The following is a 23,750-nucleotide window of genomic DNA, read 5'->3' as shown; positions in this document are numbered from 1 at the left end:
TTGTGTGAGGAACAGACCCAAATTGAAGTCGTGGGTCAGTAAATTACGGACAAATAAAATTTTTGGGTGAACTATCGCTTTAACGTTCTCCATTTTTTCTCCCCACACTTTTGTTGTCATATCTGACATGAAAAAGCACCTTTTAAAATGCCGAACATTTTCTTCAAAAAAAATTATAATATATATATATATATATATATATACATATAAATTAAAACCTCCTGATCGCAAACTCATATTGACTACAAAATAATTACAATATATGTACATAACAGCTGCACTGATGATCACAGCATGTTAGTGAGCAATGCATCATGGGAAACGGTGTTCTTGAAGCACGCTGGGGAGTTTAATGAGACGTTCAGTCGTCTTAAATGTTTCTAAACGGACATTAATGACAGCAGCTGGATTGTTTCGGACCAGTTCAAGACACAATCCTCTGCCTTGTCGTTATTTTCCTGACATGCTGCAAGATGGATTTAAATGTCACTGGAATGTTAAATGTGAAGAGGAGGAGGGGGTAAACAAAAGAGCAAATGTCGGATACATCCAATATGGCATCCACGGCGAGGGAAATGAAATTAAAATCGAACAGATAAACGCACTGATGTTCCATACACTATCACACTTTTCTGCAAATTGCCATTCATGAATGTTTGTCCTTCCCAGATAAACATGCGTGACCCGAGCGACCCATGTGAGAATGATGACCTAGAGCTCAGACGGAACCAGGAAGTGCAGGCGAGCGTGTGCTTTGAATGTGAAGTGTTCAGAACGGATCTGCCGGGAGAGATTTCTACGGCCTCACGTGGATTTCTGCCGGTAGTGAAGCGTCAGATCGCCGCCGCTCTTCCAGATGAAATGCTTCACTGTTCGCAGGTCCATGTTGGGATCCAGAACCTTACAAAAGAAACGAGAAACAATGTCAGAATCATTTTCTGAATGAAGCAACAATTACAGACAATCAGAACATCTGTGATGTTTAATACTAATACTTTGGTACCAAGTCAACAGGAAAATGAAATTAATGTCATGACGATGGCAGTCTTTATAAAAGAACAGGCAATATACTGAACAGTAGTGAAAAACATTTTCTCTCCAATTTTGAACGCCCGATTCCAAATGCGCTCAACGTCCTCATGGTGGCATAGTGACTCGCCTCAATCCGGGTCGCGGAGGACGAATCTCAGTTGCCTCCGCGGCTTCACGCTATTCTCCGCAGCATCCACACACAACTCACCACACGCCCCACCGAGAGTGAGAACCACATTATAGTGACCACGAGGAGGTTACCCCATGTGACTCTACCCTCCCTAGCAACCGGGTCAATTTGGTGGCTTAGGAGACCTGACTGGAGTCACTCAGCACGCCCTGGATTCAAACTCACGACTCGCGTTTTCAGTGCACGAGCGGCAGGTTTCACACATTCACTTTGAAGTGTGCAGCACACGCAGATTAATTATTTATTTCATTAAATCGCAGCATTTTGTGGTTTAATTGACCATTTCACAGACAGTGATGACCAGTTTCCACTTTATTTAGCAGCGTTCCGACCGTAGTTTACAACTCAAATGTTTTTGTAGTTGACGCTACAACCATTAAATGCAAAAAAATTATAAAATAACATATCTTATTTGGCATTATATTGATACTTAAACTACTTCGTCTGAACAAAGAAGAGATAACAGCAGATGAACAGAGAGTTTATGACGCTAAACCAATGATGCTGTTTCACATACTCATGTAAATGTATTTATTTTTAATATTTTCCATGACCTTTTCCTGACTGGAAAACGCACTGCAATATTACAGGTTTTCCAGGATGCGTGGGAACCCTTGTATTCGGGGTATCTGCAGGTTTAAAGGAATGAAGTTTAAGACTTTAATTAACATTTATGTAATTGTAGTCATAGTAATAGTGAGGTCAACATGTTTAATTGAACTGTATAAAGGGTGATTACATTTACATTTATGCATTTGGCAGATGCTTTTATCCAAAGGGACTTACAGTGCACTTATTACAGGGACAATCCCCCCGGAGCAACCTGGAGTTAAGTGCCTTACTCAAGGACACAATGGTGGTGGCTGTGGGGCTTGAACCAGCAACCTTCTGATTACAAGATTACCAGTTATGTGCTTATACCACTACACCACCACTCCAAAAGGATCATAATGTGGACCAAACAGCAATTAATGCAAGGTAAAATAATGTAGTTAAAATGAGTTCATGGACCAATAATATTTAATTGCATTTATTTACATGAAACAATATATGAACAATATATATATATATATATATATATATATATATATAGTAGTATTTATTACTATTTATTATTAGATGCATCTTCAACGCAATAGCGGTCTCTTTTGTCTTTCCATCGGCAAATTACTTCCGAGAATGACATTTAGGACCTTTTCTGTGTTTCTGTGTTTAGATATTTAACCCTTTAAGCTCGGATGGTCCCGCTGCAAGAAACACTTGTCAAAATATGAATTGGTCTTGACCAACACAAAATGGGTATTGTTTTAAAGCTTATAAGCTCTACTTTACAATGCATGAGACATTTGTGACCAAAATTGTACAAGCGCTTTGAAATCCGCAGACAAATCAGAAGTGTCCTGTTTTGATAGTTGCACTGTACAAATTATTGGAATCAGTAAAATCATCAAACTGATCAAATATTCATGTGTCATATGTCGTTGGAAAGCTCTTAAAGAGCAAAATGCAACCAGATTATTTGTTTTACTCACAGATAGCAATATAGCGAGCAATAGCTAAATATATGTCTTTGACAATTATGTTGATGTTGCTTATATGCCGCATTTTCACTTGTAACTTCAAGAAACATAAACAGAATATAAATAATAACGTATCATTATTTAGAGGAGGTGATTATCTTTCAAACGAGTCCACACACAAGATAATCAGATGTACAGATCATTAGATAATCCACATAAAGCACAATGTTACATATGGCCACCAGGAGATGGCGCCAAATACATGAAACAGACTCAATGATGACTAAAATGACACAGAATGAAACTCATTCTGTGAAATCTCATGACTCTTGCATCAAGTCAAAACAATGCTATACTCTCCAAAGTGCATATCAGTGCAAAATAATATAAAATATATAATAATGTCATTATTTTTATTAGTTTCTATCATTAATTTACATTTTTTCAATTAAGGACAACGCATATTTATTTGTCCAATGTTGCTACCATATCAGGTTCATCTGTAGAACTTGGTGGATGATTCTAAGGTCATTTTAAGCTATTACTCCACTAATGCGCGTCATCCTTCTCCCCATGTGAACAGGTCAGTACCTGGTCTTGACAGAGCAGTTCGATCTTCTCCTCAGCTAGTACTGCAATGTCCTCCTCTTCTTTCTGTTCGCTGGGCTTCTCTGCAGCCGAACTGCCCGTCTGAGACTCGCTGTCCAGGTTGATAATCTTTTCATAAACGTGTTCCATCACCTTTCTCACCTGTAACATGTCACTTGCTGACAACCGATCCCTATACCACAAACACACACACACACACACACACACACACACACACACACACACACACACACACACACACACTCGCTAGACTGTCATTTGGATAGTCATGACATGAGTTGAAAGGTTGGATACAACTCCACGCACACACAGTTTTATTTATTTTTTGACTAATGAATTTCATCAGACATAAACCCTGACAAACAGACTCGTACTTCTTTAATGTCTTCGCTCCAGAGGACGAGTGGGGCTGGAGGTAGAATGGGATTTTATTGAATTTGGGCATGTTTTTCTGTAAGAGACAGAAAGTATAAAGTCACTCTATGTAACAGTAAATAAGATCATAAAACACCTAATGCAGTCACGAAGACTCCTTAAGTTCAGAGCATTATCAAGGGATTTTATTTAACTGCAAACTGGAAATCCAGAGTGTGTGTCGGACACTTACGTCGACTGTGATGTCGATGACCCACTGAGGGACGGTCTCATTGAGTAACATGGACTCCGTCTCTCCACCGGAATCTCGACACAACAACCTGCACAAACACACACGATGATGATGTCACCTCATTACTGAACAACAGCGGCATAATTAAATGGTTAAACACACACCTGAATAACGTCCTTCCTCCCGCCTCACCGAAAATCACTGGAGTGTGTGGCGGCACCTGGAAATAACCGTTTCCTTTCTGTATCCGACTCTCGTGTTCACCGTTCACTAAGAAAGCAAACACAAAAATATGCCAACATGACTACAAAGAAAAGCTTATCTTTTTATTTTGTAAGGGTGGTGGGAGTATTTTGTGGGAGTGGTGGTGGCGTAGTGGCTAAAGCACAGGGCTGTTAATCAGAAGGTTGCAGGTTCTAACCCCACGGCCACCACCATTGTGTCCTTGAGTAAGACACTTAACTCCAGGTTGCTCCGGGGGGATTGTCCCTGTAATAATTGCACTGTAAGTCGCTTTGGATAAAAGCGTCTGCCAAATGCATAAATGTAAATATAAGATTGTCAGAGGTCAGAGTTCATGATTATTACCACTGGCATGATTGAGTTCGGTCTCCTCGTCCATCGGGTTTATGTGTGTGCGTGGCCAGAACTCCAACAGAGCCTGAAGTAATAGCCCGCCCAGATTTACTGCAACATAATACAAACAATAATACAATCATTTGTATTTAAGGTCTATTTTCATTATAAACAGACGTCTCTGTGGGGTTTAATGAACGAGTTGCTCTCACGTTTAGGATCTGATCCATCAGGACTGGTGAATCCAGCATCTTTAGCAGAAACCCAGGCAGCAAAACAATCGCTCTCGTCCAATGTGATGGTCAACATCTGTCAATCGAAACCCAAAACTGTCAATCAGAGGTCAAACTGTCAATCAAAGCCCAAAACTGTCAATCAAAACCCAAAACTGTCAATAAAAGCTCAAACTGTTAAATCAAAGACCAAGTCTGTCAATCAAAGCCCAAAACTGTCAAAGACCAAAACTGTCAATAGAAGCTCGAACTTTCAAAGACCAAAACTGTCAATCAAAACCCAAAACTGTCAATAAAAGCTCAAACTGTTAAATCAAAGCCCAAAACTCTCAATCAAAACCAAAACTGTCAATCAAAGACCCAAAACTGTCAATAAAAGCTCAAACTGTTAAATCAAAGCCCAAAACTCTCAATCAAAACCAAAACTGTCAATCAAAGACCAAAACTGTCAATCAAAACCAAAACTGTCAAAAGAAGCTCAAAGTGTCAAAGACCAAAACTGTCAATCAAAGCCCAAAACTGTCAATAGAAGCTCAAACTGTCAATCAAAGCCCAAAACTGTCAATAGAAGCTCAAACTGTCAATCAAAGACCAAAACTGTCAATCAAAGCCCAAAACTGTCAATAGAAGCTCAAACTGTCAATCAAAGACCAAAACTGTCAATCAAAGCCCAAAACTCTCAATCAAAACCAAAACTGTCAATCAAAGACCAAAACTGTCAATCAAAGCCCAAAACTGTCAATAGAAGCTCAAACTGTTAAATCAAAGCCCAAAACTCTCAATCAAAACCAAAACTGTCAATCAAAGACCAAAACTGTCAATCAAAACCAAAACTGTCAAAAGAAGCTCAAAGTGTCAATCAAAGACCAAAACTGTCAATCAAAGCCCAAAACTGTCAATAGAAGCTCAAACTGTCAATCAAAGACCAAAACTGTCAATCAAAGCCCAAAACTGTCAATAGAAGCTCAAACTGTCAATCAAAGACCAAAACTGTCAATCAAAGCCAAACTGTCAATCAAAGCCAAACTGTCAATCAGAAGACTCAAGACTGTCAATCAAAGCCCAAAACTGTCAATAGAAGCTCAAACTGTCAATCAAAGACCAAAACTGTCAATCAAAGCCCAAAACTGTCAATAGAAGCTCAAACTGTCAATCAAAGACCAAAACTGTCAATCAAAGCCCAAAACTCTCAATCAAAACCAAAACTGTCAATCAAAGACCAAAACTGTCAATCAAAACCAAAACTGTCAAAAGAAGCTCAAAGTGTCAATCAAAGACCAAAACTGTCAATCAAAGCCCAAAACTGTCAATAGAAGCTCAAACTGTCAATCAAAGACCAAAACTGTCAATCAAAGCCCAAAACTCTCAATCAAAACCAAAACTGTCAATCAAAGACCAAAACTGTCAATCAAAACCAAAACTGTCAAAAGAAGCTCAAGCGGTCAATCAAAGACCAAAACTGTCAATCAAAGCCCACAACTGTCAATAGAAGCTCAAACTGTCAATCAAAGCCCAAAACTGTCAATAGAAGCTCAAACTGTCAATCAAAGCCCAAAACTGTCAAAGCCCAAAACTGTCAAAGACCAAAACTGTCAATAGAAGCTCGAACTTTCAAAGACCAAAACTGTCAATCAAAACCAAAACTGTCAATCAAAGACCAAAACTGTCAATCAAAACCAAAACTGTCAAAAGAAGCTCAAACTGTCAATCAAAGCCCAAAACTGTCAATCAAAGCCCAAAACTGTCAATAGAAGCTCAAACTGTCAATCAAAGACCAAAACTGTCAATCAAAGCCCAAAACTGTCAATAGAAGCTCAAACTGTCAATCAAAGCCCAAAACTGTCAATAGAAGCTCAAACTGTCAATCAAAGCCCAAAACTGTCAAAACCCAAAACTGTCAATCAAAACCCAAAACTGTCAATAAAAGCTCAAACTGTTAAATCAAAGCCCAAAACTCTCAATCAAAACCAAAACTGTCAATCAAAGACCAAAACTGTCAATCAAAACCAAAACTGTCAAAAGAAGCTCAAACTGTCAATCAAAGCCCAAAACTGTCAATCAAAGCCCAAAACTGTCAATAGAAGCTCAAACTGTCAATCAAAGACCAAAACTGTCAATCAAAGCCCAAAACTGTCAATAGAAGCTCAAACTGTCAATCAAAGACCAAAACTGTCAATCAAAGCCCAAAACTGTCAAAGCCCAAAACTGTCAATAGAAGACCAAAACAATCCTAACAAATCTGACAAATACTGAAAATGCACTGATAACTACAGCAAATTGTTGAAAGTGAAATACAGTTAACTATTTTCTGTTGTAACATACCCCCGTCTTCAGATCCACTGAAAACCAGTTCGGCACATAAACCATCTTAAACCTCTTCTTGATCTCTTCATCGAACTCCATCCTGCCTAAGTCTTCAACTTTACACGCCTGTTAAAAGAGACTACAAACTAGTGACATGACAACCAGTGATCAAAACATTAATGTGTGGAGGAACATGAATGTAAACGTTAATCTAAAAGGCTACCTTGAGCACATCCCAGTACGCCACGTTGTTGTTGGTGTCTTTGGTCAGAATGTGTCTCTTGTCGTTCAGGATGTGGCACTGAATAATGCTGGCACCACCTGGAGGTCAAGAGAAGATATGAAATGCCAACACATGAACAAGTGAATTTAGATGATGAGCACAGAATGCAGGCAGCACACTAAGACAGCAGACTGTCGTACCTTTGATAACCTGCTCGGGCTGCGTGCATAGGGGCGTCACTGGTGCACTGCAGTCGTTGTCATAGTCGCCAGATGCTCGGAAATTATGAATGCCCTTCAGAGACTGTGGAGGAACAAAGAAACTTTATGACAACAGAATAACACTTCATATAATATCACAGAAGAAATATTCAAATATACCGTGTCTACTCACTTTCCTGCAACAATAAAAACACTTTAGCCAAAGGAGGTCACTTAATTAAGGACCCTTTTAAGTAAACATTCTGTAGACTGCTCAGCTGCACAGATCTGCGCGGTACGTCACAACAGCTGCGGCAGGTGACGTTTGCGCTCGCATCACTCCGGACACCAGCTGTGCTTACCCATTTATTAACGGCGGACTTGGTGGTGGAGACCCAGATGGCCAAATGCGGGTCAGCTGACCTGTCCAGCTCCATCTGAAAGAGACCCAAACACACAACATAACTTACACCCTACACCATCTCCCGGTCACACTCCACGACACAGCGGTCACGGGGTATTTTTGTTCGTGAATGTGGCATAAACCAGACTTTTGGTTTACGGTCTAAAGGCTCCATTCCCATACACAGTAGGCTGCCTACGGGCATTTCAAGGTATCATAGATGAGGTTATAAACAAACGTTCACCTTTAACACGGGCGCTTTCTCCTCGCAGATGAGCACACGGGAGTCTGGATTGCGCAGGTCTGTGCAGTATATCTTACGGTCGCGACCTCCGGAGTACACGTGCGTGAAGGCCTCGTTCACCTGCAGCGCCCACACGCCCTCGTCGTGAAAGCGGTACGTTGCGATGCACCTCTGCTGACCCAGAGACCAGAGCCGAATCGTGCCGTCTGAACTTCCCGAAAGACACTGAACCAACAAAAACAATGACATATTAAAGGGCTGGAGTTTGGATTCCCGTTCTAGATCTACAGTTTGACGTACAGCACACAGGTGTATCTCACCTGAGTACCATCTCTGTTCAACAGCAGTGATTTGACGTTGTCTGTGTGTCCCTTCAGTTTCATCAGTTTAGCACAGGTGCGCGGGTCCCACACTCTCAGAACCTGATGCAAGGAAAACAATACAATAAAACACCACATAATATTGACTGATAAACACAAATAGACAATCTGCCTAGTGACAGATTGTTCCACTTTATTTGACTATATCACAATTCCAGCGGGTCAGAAGTTCAAATACACCAAGTTAACCGCCCCTTTAAGCAGCTTGGAAAATTCCTTCAAGCCAAATTTAGCTTCTGATAGGCTAATTTGCTAATTGGAGTTAATTGGATGTGTACCTGTGGATGTATTTTAAGGCCTACTTTCAAACTCAGTGCCTCTTTGCTTGACATCATGGGAAAATCAAACAAAATCAGCCAAGACAAAAAAAACTATTCTGGTTCATCATTGGGAGCAATTTCCAAATGCCTGAAGGCACCACGTTCATCTGTACAAACAATAGTACGCAAGTATAAACACCATGTGACCACACAGCCGTCATACCGCTCAGGAAGGAGACACATTCGTCTCCTAGAGATGAACGTAGTTTGTGTGAAAAGTGCAAATCAATCCCAGAACAACAGCAAAGGAGCTTGTGAAGATGCTGGAGGAAACAGGTAGACGAGTATCTAGATCCACAGCAAAACGAGTCCTATATGGACATCACCTGAAAGGCTGCTCAGCAAGGAAGAAGCCGCTGCTCCAAAACCACCATAAAAAAGCCAGACTACAGTTTGCAAGTGCACATGGGGACAGAGATCTTACTTTTAGAGAAAAGCCCTCTGATGTGATGAAACGAAAATTGAACTGTTTGGCCATAATGACCATCGTTATGTTTGGAGGAAAAAGGGCGAGTCTTGCAAACCGAAGAACTCCATCCCAACCGTGAAGCATGAGGGTGTCAGCATCATGTTGTGAGGGTGTTTGCTGCAGGAGGGACTGGTGCACTTCACAAAACAGATGGCATCATGAGGAAGGAAAGTTATGTGGATATATTGAAGCAACATCTCAAGACATCAGCCAGGAAGTTAAAGCTCGGACACAAATGGGTCTTCCAAATGGTCAATGACCCCAAGCACACCTCCACAGTTGTGGCAAAATGTCTTAAGAACAACAAAGTCAAGGTATTGGAGCAGCATCACAAAGTCCTGACCTCAGTCCGATTGAACATTTGTGGGCAGAACGGAAAAAGCGTGTGAGCGATGAGGCCAACAAACCTGACTCAGTTACACCAGTTCTGTCTGGAGGAATGGGACAAAATTCCAGCAACTGATTGTGAGAAGCTTCTGGAAGGATCCCCAAAACGCTTGACCCAAGTTAAACAATTTAAAGGCAATGCCACCAAATACTAACAAAGTGTATGTAAACTTCTGACCCACTGGGAATGTGATGAAAGAAACAAAAACTGAAATAAATAATTCTCTCTACTGTTATTCTGATATTTCACATTCTTAAAATAAAGTAGTGATCCGAACTGACCTAAGACGAGGAGTTTTTCAGTTATAATGTCTCTTTTGCTCATTATGGGATACATTCTCTCCCAGCTAATGCTGTTAATTATAAAGGACAACTTCTAACCATCTACAATATGAATATATTAATTTTGTATTTTATTCATTTTTCATATTTTTGCTTTTTAAAATGAACAGCTCAATGTATTTAGTCAATAGATATTATATTGCATATATTTTATTTACATTTTTATTGTTTAATTGCATAATTAGTACTATTTACAGGTGTTTACATTGATTTGTTGAACACGTTCTAAAAAAACAATACTGTCTCTTTAAGGAAATTCGTCATTTCTGTAAAAAGCGTCTTTAAATTGGCGCATGTTAACTCTTTCCCCGCCAAAAACGGAATTTTCCGTGTTTTATGAAAAAACGCTTCCCCGCCAAACACGGAATTTTCCGGGTTTCCGTGTTTTAGGTGTTATACAGTAAGGAAGACCCCTCCGCATGTTTTGAAAGAGTACGCAACTCTTTGATCAAAGAAACAGACTGCGATCGTCTCAAACATGAAGAAGTGGAGTATGAGAAGCTCAAAATATCAGACATAAACATGCCTTTTTATCTGAAATGTTGTTTTTTGACAAAACCGACCTCTGTTCAAGTCGCAATAAAAAAAGAACAAATGAAGATAAAATAAATTCGTTTTTTTTGCCTAAAAGCAGAGGCTCAGATCTTTATTGTGATATATAGCATCTTCATATATTCATGGAAGAAAATATTCTGCGGGCCATTAAAATTTAGCGAAAATCGTCAAAAACGCTGACGAAAATTTAGCGTTTTTTTTTAAAAACGCTGGCGGGGAAAGAGTTAACGAGAGAGAACGCAAATGGGTTTATCTCATCCGTGCTATGCCTGATTACATTTAAATGTTTATTTTTTTTTTATGTTTTTGATCAACAGCTGACTATAGAGGACAGAACGAGTATTAAAAGAGATATTTTTCAATGACAAATTGGTTGCGTGTATTTCGTTTTTGAACACACATTACACGGAACAACTTTTAAGGCCTGTTCACAACAAACCTGTATTTCGGTGCGATTGTTCGTTCCTGTTGAGCTTTTGAAAGGTAACAATGGATTCCTATGGCACTATTCACATTAGGTCCAACAAATCGTTCGCCGACAATCCAAATGTTTTGCGCTGAAAACCAATGAGAAAAGAGCTTCAGTGTCGCTGCAGCTGCTCAATCCAGTGCGTTGGTGGCGCTAATCAACTGGAAAACACCGGCATTGGACGTGCAGCTAATACTCACCCAGAAAATGATATACTTAAAAATAAATAATTGCATTTCATGAACACTTTGTACTATAAACATAAACCCGTTCGGTTTTAAAGTCTGCTAATGGTCTTAATGTGCATTATTCAATATGTTTACCAAAGTCCCTGTATATACTCATGGATTAAAAACAGCAGCGATGTTCGGCAAGTTCGTTTGCACTAAGCTCGTAGTAAAATATGCAATATAAAGATGAATTACATGCAATGTTTTAGACAAATGAACTGCAAAACCACACTTCTATTTTTATTGTAAGCACAATATAAGAAAGTATTGCAATAATTTAAATAAAGACCGTGAGCCAGTGTTTTCTTTTATATAATTTATAATATATGCATCATATTTTATACTATACTATACCTCACTCCACCTTGTGTTATAATATCCAGGGATTATAAAAAGGGAAGCTGAGTTCGGAGTAGCAAAATACATGTGCAAATAAATACGAAACAGCGCTCTCATCTCACTCGCATAAAAACTCAAAATGCATCAACAGCATGGAAGAACATAATGAAACAATTATGACGAAGTATAATAGGAATAACTGCACAGCAACAGCGCCCCCTACTGCACAGGAGTGAAATAGTTTTTAGATCCACTTTTTTTTGGACTTGTGTGAACGGACCTTCCGTCAGACGCTAGACTTGCAAAACTGTCACGGATTTAGTGTGAACAGGCCTTTACTCTCAACACGCAGTAAAAGGATCTCGCTGCTGAATCCTCCAACACTGTCTTAAACATTTACCAGCCAGTTGCCAAATATATACATTTTAGTCGCATGGGGTGTAAAAGGAGTAAAAGATCGATCCATGACTTTTAAGAATCAATATTGAAGGGGAGGTCTGGGTATCTCAGTGAGTATTGACGCTGACTATCACACCTGGAGTCGTGAGTTTGAATCCAGCGCGTGCTGAGTGACTCCAGCCAGGCTTCGTAAGCAACCAAATTGGCTCGGTTGCTAGGGAGGGTAGAGTCACATGGGGTAACCAAATTGGCTCGGTTGCTAGGGAGGGTAGAGTCACATGGGGTAACCTCCTCGTGGTAGCTATAATGTGGTTCTCGCTCTCGGTGGGGCGTGTGGTGAGTTGTGCGGGGATGCATCACATTACGCAACTAAAATGTGTTCAAATGCGATTCAGACCTTTTCGGTGGATCCAGACACTATGACTGTCCCCATCTGATTCATGGCCAAACTGTAGATTGAATCTTTGTTCCCACTGAGAGAAGATGCTGCACGACACAAAAGAACACCCCGTTTACTTACACACGTTCAAACTTTATTTAGGTGACACAGTTTAATAAGAGTAACTCACTAGTGACAGTGTTATTAGAAGCAGTCAGTGCTGTCAGTGTGTTCACGTCCCACAGGAAGATCTGTCTGTCGAGGCCCGCTGAAGCCACCAGCTCTTTGTCTTTAGCATACGCTAATGCTTTTACATAGTCCTACATATATATAAACAAATCACATATCAACAGAAGGAAATTGAAAGGTGAGCTACAAACATGAATGATAAGTCTTTTTGAGGAGAGGTGTGCGGTTACTTTTCTAAACACAGTAACTTGATGAAAGTACCTTGTGTGTTCGCAGTGTTGACATACAGAAGCCCTTGTGTGCGTTCCAAACCTTCACTGTGGTGTCAGATGACGCTGATATCACTGTTGAAACAACACGCATGCATATCTGTATATCTGCTGGATACACGCATGACATCATCAGACTGTACATGTCAATCACTCACATGTTTTTCCGTTACAGCAGAGGACGATGTCATTGACCCAGTCTGTGTGATGTTCCATTGATGCAATGTATGGATCCTGCTGCAAAACATGTTTCAATATACAATGTTGATAGATCTGGACATAAATGATCTGATTGGATGACCCGTTCAAAGCCATTGTAAAGTAATATACACAAATCTGTGTCCACACATCAGCTGAATTCTATATAAATGACACCAGTTGCCTAAATAATAGCCTACAGTAAGACTAATGGACTACTTTGCTTGGATAATTGCTTATTTTTATTATCAATAATAATAATAATTGTAACGATTCATTGAGCACGGATGTTTTATCAGCTCTACTGAATTGGTCAATCATGGAATTGCATTAAAAAAAAAAAGAATTTGTATCATGACATTAACCCTTTTAGCTCGGATGGGCCAGCGAGATAAAAACTCCAGTGTTGACCAACACAAAATCGGTGTCGTTTAAAAGTTTAGAAGCTCTACTTTATAATGCATGTAGACATTATGACCAAAACTGAACAAGTGCTTTAACCTCTTCCCAATCCTGTAAAATTAGCCTAAAACGCCTAATCAAGGCATACCCAAAGTAAATTTAAAGCTGTTCTTGAACCGTTTGGAGTACATGCATGGTTTTGGTCACATTTGAAAGGGGACACTCTGAAGTTTTTTCTCCAGCAGTCAGAATTACTGTAAGTGCTACTGATTTTGAGTAATAGAAGTTTGAACACAATGAAATAGAATTTTCTTTTTCCTGCCTGAAATTTTTTTTTGCATACAGATGCCTGCAGATGACTATAACTTGTAGCTATTAGCTTGAGAACACAATGGGATCACAGCATGAATCCTTACCTAGTCCAGGTTCAAATGTTATAACAATATCATAAAAAAATGAATATTTTACACATGTTTTTCTAAGGGTACACCCAGGTGTTTTATAAAAGTGCCTTTTGGATACTCCAAAAGGTCACTTTGGAAACCTAGGACAAAAAGGCTGCAACTTTTGAACGCTTCAACGTACAGTCATAATTGTGGGCTCTAATGAAAGATGACACTTAGAGCTATCATATTCCATATCCAGATCCACTATTAGTTTTGCTGACACAGAGTAACTGATGCATAATCACATTAGAGTGCCTTTTCCTTCTTGAAACTAAATGTTGTGCATATAAAAGAGTCAAAACTAGTGCTATGGTGGACAATTTGTTTATATAAAAAATACACAACAAACTATTTACATTAATTTTTACATAAAGTATTTACAAACCATTATAAAATTGTACATGTTTCTAGCAACATGCCAGTCATTGTAGCAGTCACATTTGTGTACAAAGCACATAGGCACAACACAGGAGAGTACTTCACTGGTGTCTTTGCATGACACTGCCTGCACTTCAGACGCACCAGCGGTGCAAGATTTGGTGATGTGCAACAGCCTGTGATGTGCTCTTCGTGGAGCAGGAGATACGGGTCTGGCTGTGGATTGAGACCCCAACTCTGCCATGCTCCTCAGCAAGGGTCTCTCTGAAAGCCCTCCTCTCTTGATGAGGTGCTGTCCTGCTGCTCCACTTTATGTGGCCGCTTGCTGAGTGGGGGATAATAAATAAATGTAATTTACAAAGCTAGACACAACTTCTCCATCTTTTCTGTATTCTATATATATATATATATATATATATATATATATATATATATATATATATATATATATATATTAGTTTTTCTTTTCGAGTGTGTAAAAATTTATTATTGTATGTATATTTACTGTAAATACTGTATACTTTGCCAATGTACTATGGAACAAAGAGATGGGCCTACACCTCCCCATGAATTCAGCACTGTAACAAATAGATGGCCCTACACCTCCCCACCTCCCCAGCATTGTAACAAATAGACTCTCAAACACAACATATATTCTTATTTTCAACTTATATTTATTGATTTATTTACTATATATATATATATATATATATATATTTTACAGTAAATATACAAAACATCTATATAGCATGTCAATAGATCTGAAACAAACAATGAACTAAAAACACGCACAAACGGTTCAAACACTCACTGAGGAAACACAGGACAAAGGGTAATTACAAAATGTGTATTCATTATTCAAACTAAAGCTTATTTATGCGGAATATACAGTAATATATGTTATAAACACAAGAAAACACTTACTTGTCCAGAGCCGTGTCTCATCTCTCCATCTGCCTCTGAATCATCTGTATTGTTTTCAGAAATTTCATCTCCAAACTCAGAATTTTGACAATGAATGCCTTCTTATATCACATCCTGGGGTGAAAATCCTGTTTTTCAGGTCCGCTTCACCATATTTAAATCGCCAAATGTGTAAACAGTTCCAAAGCAGCTCTGCATGCATTTACGCACGGAGGCGCACAGCAGGGGGTAAACTCGAGGAAACTTTGCGCACAGGAATAACAGAGCCGTCATCTAATAAAAAACTCCTATTGGGTCAAATGAGGTGTCAATCGAAAGGCCAGAGTGCGTGCTTCCATTTTGATACCGGATATAGGAAATGTTTACATCTGAACTGAAGTTATTACCGGTAATATGTGAAAGATTAGGCACAGCTGCCAGGTGCTTTGAAATGATGCAACAAGAGTCTGTGGATATTTATTGATGTAATACTGTGATTTGGACTAAACATTTTACTTGATTTGATCATTTGGACATTTGACAATGAAACAACACCGCTTTTTGTCGGGAAGTTATGGCTCAGTGTACAACTATGAGGCATCATAGGTGAGTTGCCTAAATTTTGTTATTGGTTGTTTATATGTTGGTGGTCTGACAAAGATATAGATTGTACCTGCTGTTGTGATTGTATCTTAAAATGGTTTATATCAATAGAAAATCAAGAAATGTAGCTTTCCAAAGATATGTGGCATGTGTACCAATGTAACACACAGCTGTTTTGTTTATCGCATACTTTTATTTTGTACATTTAAGGGCCCGTCCGCGGGCCTAGATTTCCATGGTGTTAAAATCTGCAGATAAATCAGAAGTGCTATTGTGCACTGTACATATTATTGCAATCAGTAAAAACATCAAACTGATCAAATATTCATGTGTCATATGTTGTTGGAAAACTCTTAAAGAGTAAAATACAACCAGCCTATTTGTTTTACTCACAGATAAAAATATAGCGAGTAACATGTGTTTGACATACATGTTGGTGTTACTTATATGCTTGTTTACACTTGGAACCTCAAGAAATATAAACAGAACATAAAATATTATTTAGATGAGGTGATTATCTTTTAATCGAGTCCACACACAAGATAATCAGATGTATAGATCATTAGATAATCCACATGAAGCACAATGTTACATATGACCACCAGGAGATGGCGCCAAATACACGACACAGACTCAATGATGACTCAAATGACACAGAATGAAACTCATTCTGTGAAATCTCATGACTAAAATCATGTCTGCATGCTATGCAAACCTTTAGTCATTGTTGTGTTTGCATGCATAGTTCGAATTACAGGGGGTACTGGGGGGTACTATACCCCCCAATGAAGATCCAGTACCCCCCAAAGGGACAGAAATTTCAGTTTTGGGGGGGTCAGATAATTTTTCTGATATTGTGAAAAAATATATTTACGGTTACAATACAAGTCAACTCCTATTTTCACTGTAGGAACATTTTAATGTAAAGCGATTTCAGACACCCCTATTGTGGACTGTACCATTTTTAACCACCGTGGCGGCTAGAAGCAATGGAGATAGAGAACGGTTTGCTGCTGACGTGCATGGATAAATGTAAGTTGCTAGCTGACATCTAGCTTGTTGATTTTACAATAGGGCTGTCAACGAATATTCTAAATTCGAATATATATTCGAATAGTTTTAAAAAACAGAAATTCGAAGGTGAAAATTAATATTCGAATGTGGAAAAAACGCCCACGGTAGCAGATGTGCGGCTGTCTGCTTTGCGAGTGGGCGTGCTGCCTGAGGGGTCTTTGTTGTCACATTTCTCGAATTGTGTGCCTCATTTTATTTAACGTTAAACAGAAACATGACTAAAATGTAAGGCTACTGTACTGACTGAATAGATGTTGCATGAATAAGGTAGGTTAGATACAGCAGTTTCATGCACTGCAGGCTTCCACTGGTTTGATTATTTACCGTTTCATGTCAAGGAAAAGTTCCATGTTTACCACAGCACAGCTCGCTCGGAGCGTTCAATGTCGGTTCTATATACTGTAAAACTTCAATTAATGTTAATAATTTGTTTTAATCACTGAATGAAGCTTGCTATATTTGGGACAAGAGTCGCGACCTTATATTGCTTGCACAAAACTCTTGATCAGCACTCAACATTTGTTTATTGTTGTTGTTCTTTTAAACCGTTATGCGCAGAGAGCGTGAGGGCGAGAGAGAGAGAAAGAGTGCCTGCGCGTGCGAGCGAGAGTGAGGTCTTGGCCATTAGTTGATTTACTTGTTTTGGTGTAGGTAATACGTTGTCAAATATGTTTAAACTTAAATAAACTACCTATACAAATAGTTATGTCTCTTTGTATTAATTTGTCCTGTTATTGACGTAATGCGCGTCATTGACCAAATGCGCAACCAGATATTCGAATAGTTCGAATATATGTGTTTTTTTTAGAGGGAATATTCGAATGTCATTTTTGAGCAATTTTGACAGCCCTATTTTACAACCTTCATTTATTAACGTGTTTTGTTCTTTCATAGCTCATGTCACGTCTTCATACATTGAATTACCGGCTACTTACCTGTAGGGATGGGACGATTACCGGTTTCACTATAAACCACTATAAAATGTACTGACGGTTAGTATTATCGTTTCAAATTTAATTCTTGTGTGTTACCGCTATGTAGTTCTTCTGTGGTAGTATGGTTTTTCATAGTATGCTCCTTAATCACATTAAAGATTGCTCAGGTTTCACATATCTTCAAGTAATTGTGTTGATTTGACACTGACTACCATAGACTATAATGGAAAATTGGTTTCTGTTTACACAGTATATGAGAGGGTTGAGTCTTACCTCCAGGTCTTATGAAATCTAAAAATAAACCAAATCAATATTTCATGAAATAGGCAATAGGCTTCTTGTAAAGGTATTACTTTTACTAGTAATTAGAATGGTATTTCAGTGCACTTAACTTCTAACTTTTGGGAGTTGATCAAAACAGTTCTCTTTTGGATATATAATAACAATGAGATATTCTGTAGCCTACTGATTATCAGTTTGTCGCATGTTTAGACCTTGTATGTGTGTTGCACAACACATGTTGCACTTGGCGATCACGGTGGGGATTGATATGGTAGTGGACCATGATGGTCATAGAAGAAGTGAAGGAGCAGTACCCCCCAATTATGGTGGGGTAATTCGCACTCTGTTTGCATGTGTAATTAGTTCTTATGTACAATTATTATCTTTTATTTGTTTGGAGATGTTTTTGGACACTATGATCAATTATATTTGTAATGTTATAACTTGATTTTCAGAGCTACCTTATTAACACCCAGAGATATATAATGTCAAATAAAATATTGCAGTTAATTGCTCAATTATTTGGTTGATTTTTCAGCAGTTTCTTAGGATGGAAGTCTCAGAATGTATCATAATATATATCATTAACATTTTTGAAAAGTTTCCTTTACAACGATACCAAACACTTGACCGTCCTTGTATATTGTGTTGAGTTATGTCTTTAATTTTGGGTATGCCACTGAAACAGGAAATCTTTAAAAACACCTTCAGAGCTTAAAGGGTTCATCTGCATATATGAAGAAATTTCTTACATATTTGTGCTAGTTTCATGTCTCTCGTATCACTCCACGCTATCTTTCTCATTGCACCGCCCCTCGTTCAGACATGAATAATCAAACCGATCAGACATCAGCTCTAGTGGTTTACTGATCAACTGGTTACCTTGTGCTGGTTAACACTCCAGATCCTGATGATCGAGTCTCGTCCGGCGGTGAAGAGCCGGTTAAGAGCTAGATCCAGCTGTAGTGCGTTGACTCCATTACGATTATATTTCTCCACCTCATCTCTGATCACATACGACACCTGCAACATACGCATGCTCGCATCAGTTTGAGAAAATGTTGAAAACAAATTAACTTTATTTTATTAAATTTAAGTATTGTCACTGGTATTTTCATTCTCATTCTCTCAACAAAAAAGAAGGCAAACAGTAAGATAAACATTTACTTTCTATTCACAGAGATCAGCGTAGAAATTTAGCATAATTAAATACAGATTCGGGTCTGGGTTAAACAATAAGGACTTTATTCTGATGACCCGGCTGGACAAGTTGCTATAGTATAATAAGTTAATATTAAAAATCTTAAGATGATATTTTCACTGGCCCCCCAGCACAAAAATAATACATTTATTTTCTCAAAACATATTTTTGTGTCCAAAAATATATCCATTTATGATTGCGGTTTTAAAATTGCGATTAATCGGACACATTTCATAGTTAATCACAATTAATCGCAGATTCTGAAAGTGCTAAAATTTTTGTCTAAAAATACTTTTCCTTTCAAAATGCACGTATTGCCTTGTTAGGAAAGAAAACAAAACAATATGTAACAATAACACTTTATTAATGTTTTTCAAACAAAGCCTTCCACAGTATAAAGATAGAAATGCATTCGAATAGCATCAATTCAAGTAAGGTTAAACGTTTACTAATGTCCAAGTAGGAATTTGACAAGGCTAATTGAAATAACTAGCCCATGTTCACTGCAATGCACATTAAATTACTTTTTCTACCCTTTTCTCCCCAATTCCCAAAGTCCCCGTGGTGGCGTAGTGACTCGCCTCAATCCGGGTGGTGGAGGACGAATCTCAGTTGCCTCCGCATCTGAAAACGTCAATCAGCGCATCTTATCACGTGGCTTGTTGAGCACGTTACCACGGAGACGTAGTGTGTGTGGAGGCTTCATGCTATTCTCCATGGCAACCATGCACAACTCGCCCCACCGAGAGCGAGAACCACATTATAGCAACCACGAGGATGGGTTAACCCAACGTGACACTACCCACCCTAGCAACCGGCCAATTTGGTTGCCAAGGAGACCTGGCTGGAGTCAGTTAATGTCTCGCACTGCATTTTGGTGAGAGTTAAGACTTGTCGTACCAATGTAGTATTTACATTGTTCATTACACAGCTGCAAAGAACTTGATTTCTGTCACAAGTCACATGCGACACATTGCAATGGTTCTGCCCTACTTCAACCAGTTTTTATGCTGGTTTATTCATTTACTAGTAAATGCGTAAAAAAAAAGTGTTACTTTGTTTATATTAATAGAATGCGCTAAAGTGTTAACTTTGACAGTTGTACTATTTATATATAGAAATGTTACGTTTTCTAAAAAATTATTATTTTTGATCTGCAATAACTGTTCAAATGTATACACCTTTTTGGTAACTGCATGACAGCTATCATATCCACACTTCTTGCAATTTCTACAAAACTTTAAAAGCTACAGAAGTTTACCTTGGTGACATATTTAAACAACAATGTTCAACACATGAAATGTTCATAAAATCAAACGATTGTGTTTGTAAGGCATAAAAACACAAGATATTGAGACAATGTCACAATTTCACACCCATCATTAGGGAAAGTTGTCCTTGGCCTTATAAGAGGGGTCCATTACGTTACCCTCTGGTACAGCCTAATCATTGTGCCTGGAGGAGAGTGCTACCACTTCCCCAGGTAAATGGCGCACACGTACAAGACCTTCTTCTACTGCTCCAAGTTCCAGTTCCAGTGCTCGCGTGCCCATTGTAGGCACTTTCGACAGTGGACTGGGGTCATCATGGGTTATGACCCCTGTCTGACTGGGAGCAGCCCACAAGCCTTGCTGTTTCAGAGATGCTCTGAGCCAGTTGTCTGGCCATAACAATTTGCCACTTGTCAAAGTTTCTCTTTACTCCTGCATTCAACATGTGACCTTGTAAGGAGATGATCAACGTTATTCACAACACCTGTGAGTGGTCATAATGTTTTGGCTCATCACTGTATACACAAAATTGCACCAGTCCCCATGAATTTCAGCGACAGCCCTGCTCACCATTTCTCTCTACACAGACATTGGTTTAAAATGTTAGAAACCTGTTAATGTCCATATGTGAAGCATGCATGTATGCATTTGGTTTGCATGTGCTCATATATACAGGTGAAACTCGAAAAATTAGAATATCGTGCAAAACTTCATTAATTTCATTAATTCAACTTAAAAGGTGAAACTAATATATTATATAGACTCATTACAAGCAAAGTAAGATATTTCAAACCTTTATTTGATATAATTTAGATGATTATGGCTTAAAGTTTATGAAAACCCCAAATTCAGAATCTCAGAAAATTAGAATATTACATGAAATCAATAAAAAAAAAGGATTTTAAATACAGAAATGTCGGCCCTCTGAAAAGTATAATCATGCATATGTACTCAGTACTTGGTTTGGGCCCCTTTTGCATTAATTACTGCCTCAATGCGGCATGGCATGGATGCTATCAGCCTGTGGCACTGCTGAGGTGTTATGGAAGACCAAGATGCTTCAATAGCTGCCTTCAGCTCTTCTGCATTGTTTGGTCTCATGTCTCTCATCTTTCTCTTAGCAATGCCCCATAGATTCTCTATGGGGTTCAGGTCAGTCGAGTTTGCTGGCCAATCAAGCACAGTAATACCATGGTCAGTGAACCAGGTTTTGGTACTTTTGGCAGTGTGGGCAGGTGCCAAGTCCTGCTGGAAAATGAAGTCAGCATCTCCATAAAGCTTGTCTGCTGAAGGAAGCATGAAGTGCTCTAAAATGTCCCGGTAGACGGCTGCGTTGACTCTGGACTTAATAAAGCACAGTGGACCAACACCAGCCGATGACATGGCTCCCCAAACCAACACAGACTGTGGAAACTTCACACTGGACTTCAAGCATCTTGGATTGTGTGCCTCTCCATTCTTCCTCCAGACTCTGGGACCTTGGTTTCCAAATGAGATGCAAAATTTGCTCTCATCAGAAAAGAGGACTTTGGACCACTGAGCAACAGACCAGTTCTTTTTTCTTTAGCCCAGGTAAGACGCTTGACATTTGAAGCCCATGTCCAGGACCCGTCTGTGTGTGGTGGCTCTTGATGCAGTAACTCCAGCCTCAGTCCACTCCTTGTGAAGCTCCCCCACACATTTGAATGGCCTTTTCCTGACAATCCTCTCCAGGCTACGGTCATCCCTGCTGCTTGTGCACCTTTTCTACCACACTTTTCCCTTCCACGTCACTTTCTATTAATGTGCTTTGATACAGCACTTTGAGAACATCCAACTTCTTTTGCAATTACCTTCTGAGGCTTTCCCTCCTTGTGGAGGGTGTCAATGATGGTTTTCTGCACAACTGTCAGGTCAGCAGTCTTCCCCATGATTGGGAATTCAACTGAACCAGACTGAGAGACCATTTAAAGGCTCAGGAACCCTTTGCAGGTGTTTAGCTGATTAGAGTGTGACACTTTGAGCCTACAATACTGAACCTTTTCACAATATTCTAATTTTCTGAGATTCTGAATTTGGGGTTTTCATAAGCTGTAAGCCATAATCATCAAAATTATATCAAATAAAGGCTTGAAATATCTTACTTTGCTTGTAATGAGTCTATATAATATATTAGTTTCACCTTTTAAGTTGAATTACTGAAATTAATGAACTTTTGCATGATATTCTAATTTTTCGAGTTTCATCTGTATTCATGCATGCATCTGTTCAGTATTTATGTCTAGATTTTAAGTTAATATGTCCATATGTTCAAGTATGCATGCATCAGGATCTACCAGAAACAGCTTCCGCAGCCATAGTCAATAAATAGAAGCAATGTTATCTTCAAAACTAACGTACAAAACATGCATGGCATGCACGTGCAAATGGTTGTTCAGTATCAGAACAGCATAACAACGGAGTAAAACAAAACTCTGCTATTAATGTTAAAATGACATGTTTACCACAAAACAATACATGCAATTGAGGCAATGGAACTGACACTAGTGCAGTGAATTATAAAACTATTTTAATTATTTAAAACGGGACATTTAGGCCCAGAGCAGTGTGCAACATTATAGTGTTCAAGCATGTTCTGCTGTGTGTTTGCAGCACCTGGCCTCCACGTCCCTCTTCGCCACACAAACATTCACATTCGATTTTAAAACACTCCTCACACAGCGAGCTGAAGTATTAGTAGTAATATCTAATACTGGTGTGCAATATTCACCTGCACTTTCCTGCGACCCGCAGCACTCTGCCTGTGATGCGTCGCCATCATGTATGTTGACGCCATGACGTCACTTCCGTCACGCAAGAGCATACGAAATAATAGTAATAATAAAATAATAATAATAATAATAATAATAATACAATTTGAGTTGATTAATACGACTTTAAAGGCTAATTCCCCTATATGTAAATAATAAAACTGTACTGAAATAACTTTTAAAAGCGCCTTCAGAGCAGAGCATTTAACAAATACTGTTTTCATGACCGTTATCAACGGTCTTTGAAAAGTAGATTTTTCATGCTACACCAGTGAAAGATGCAGCTGAAAGTCATAAAAAGATTTCCGTACAAAAATTATTATATATTTTTTTTTTTTTATTAAAATACCAGTTAGGGGCCGCCCACTGTATTTCAACTTATTTATTTATTAAATAAAAA

General features: G+C 38.8%; 1 protein-coding gene across 2 annotated transcripts; it reads right to left on the bottom strand.

Annotated features, from left to right (window-relative positions):
* Positions 1-519: 519 nt before the first annotated feature.
* Positions 520-23,394, bottom strand: LOC127634606 (WD repeat-containing protein 48-like). Of its 2 annotated transcripts, none has more exons than XM_052114215.1 (19): positions 23,311-23,394; positions 18,972-19,112; positions 13,027-13,105; positions 12,861-12,943; positions 12,601-12,730; positions 12,429-12,517; positions 8,462-8,563; positions 8,142-8,366; positions 7,857-7,931; positions 7,495-7,597; positions 7,295-7,392; positions 7,090-7,197; positions 4,747-4,843; positions 4,547-4,645; positions 4,123-4,228; positions 3,959-4,046; positions 3,726-3,802; positions 3,334-3,523; positions 520-900 (listed from the first exon to the last, which is right to left on the bottom strand). In XM_052114215.1, the coding sequence occupies exons 1-19, from the start codon at positions 23,374-23,376 to the stop codon at positions 805-807; spliced, it is 2,052 nt and encodes a 683-aa protein (XP_051970175.1). In that variant the 5' UTR covers positions 23,377-23,394; the 3' UTR covers positions 520-804. The 2 variants fall into 2 exon arrangements, with proteins under 2 accessions (XP_051970175.1, XP_051970174.1); XM_052114214.1 differs by having other exon boundaries at positions 13,027-13,102; positions 23,311-23,365.
* Between the last annotated feature and the right edge of the window lie 356 nt (positions 23,395-23,750).

The sequence above is a fragment of the Xyrauchen texanus genome, chromosome 41 (genome assembly GCF_025860055.1).
Source record: "Xyrauchen texanus isolate HMW12.3.18 chromosome 41, RBS_HiC_50CHRs, whole genome shotgun sequence".
NCBI classification, from domain to species: Eukaryota; Metazoa; Chordata; class Actinopteri; order Cypriniformes; family Catostomidae; genus Xyrauchen; species Xyrauchen texanus.
The sequence above is the reverse complement of the archived record's forward strand: the minus strand, read 5'-3'. Positions and strand labels throughout refer to the sequence as shown.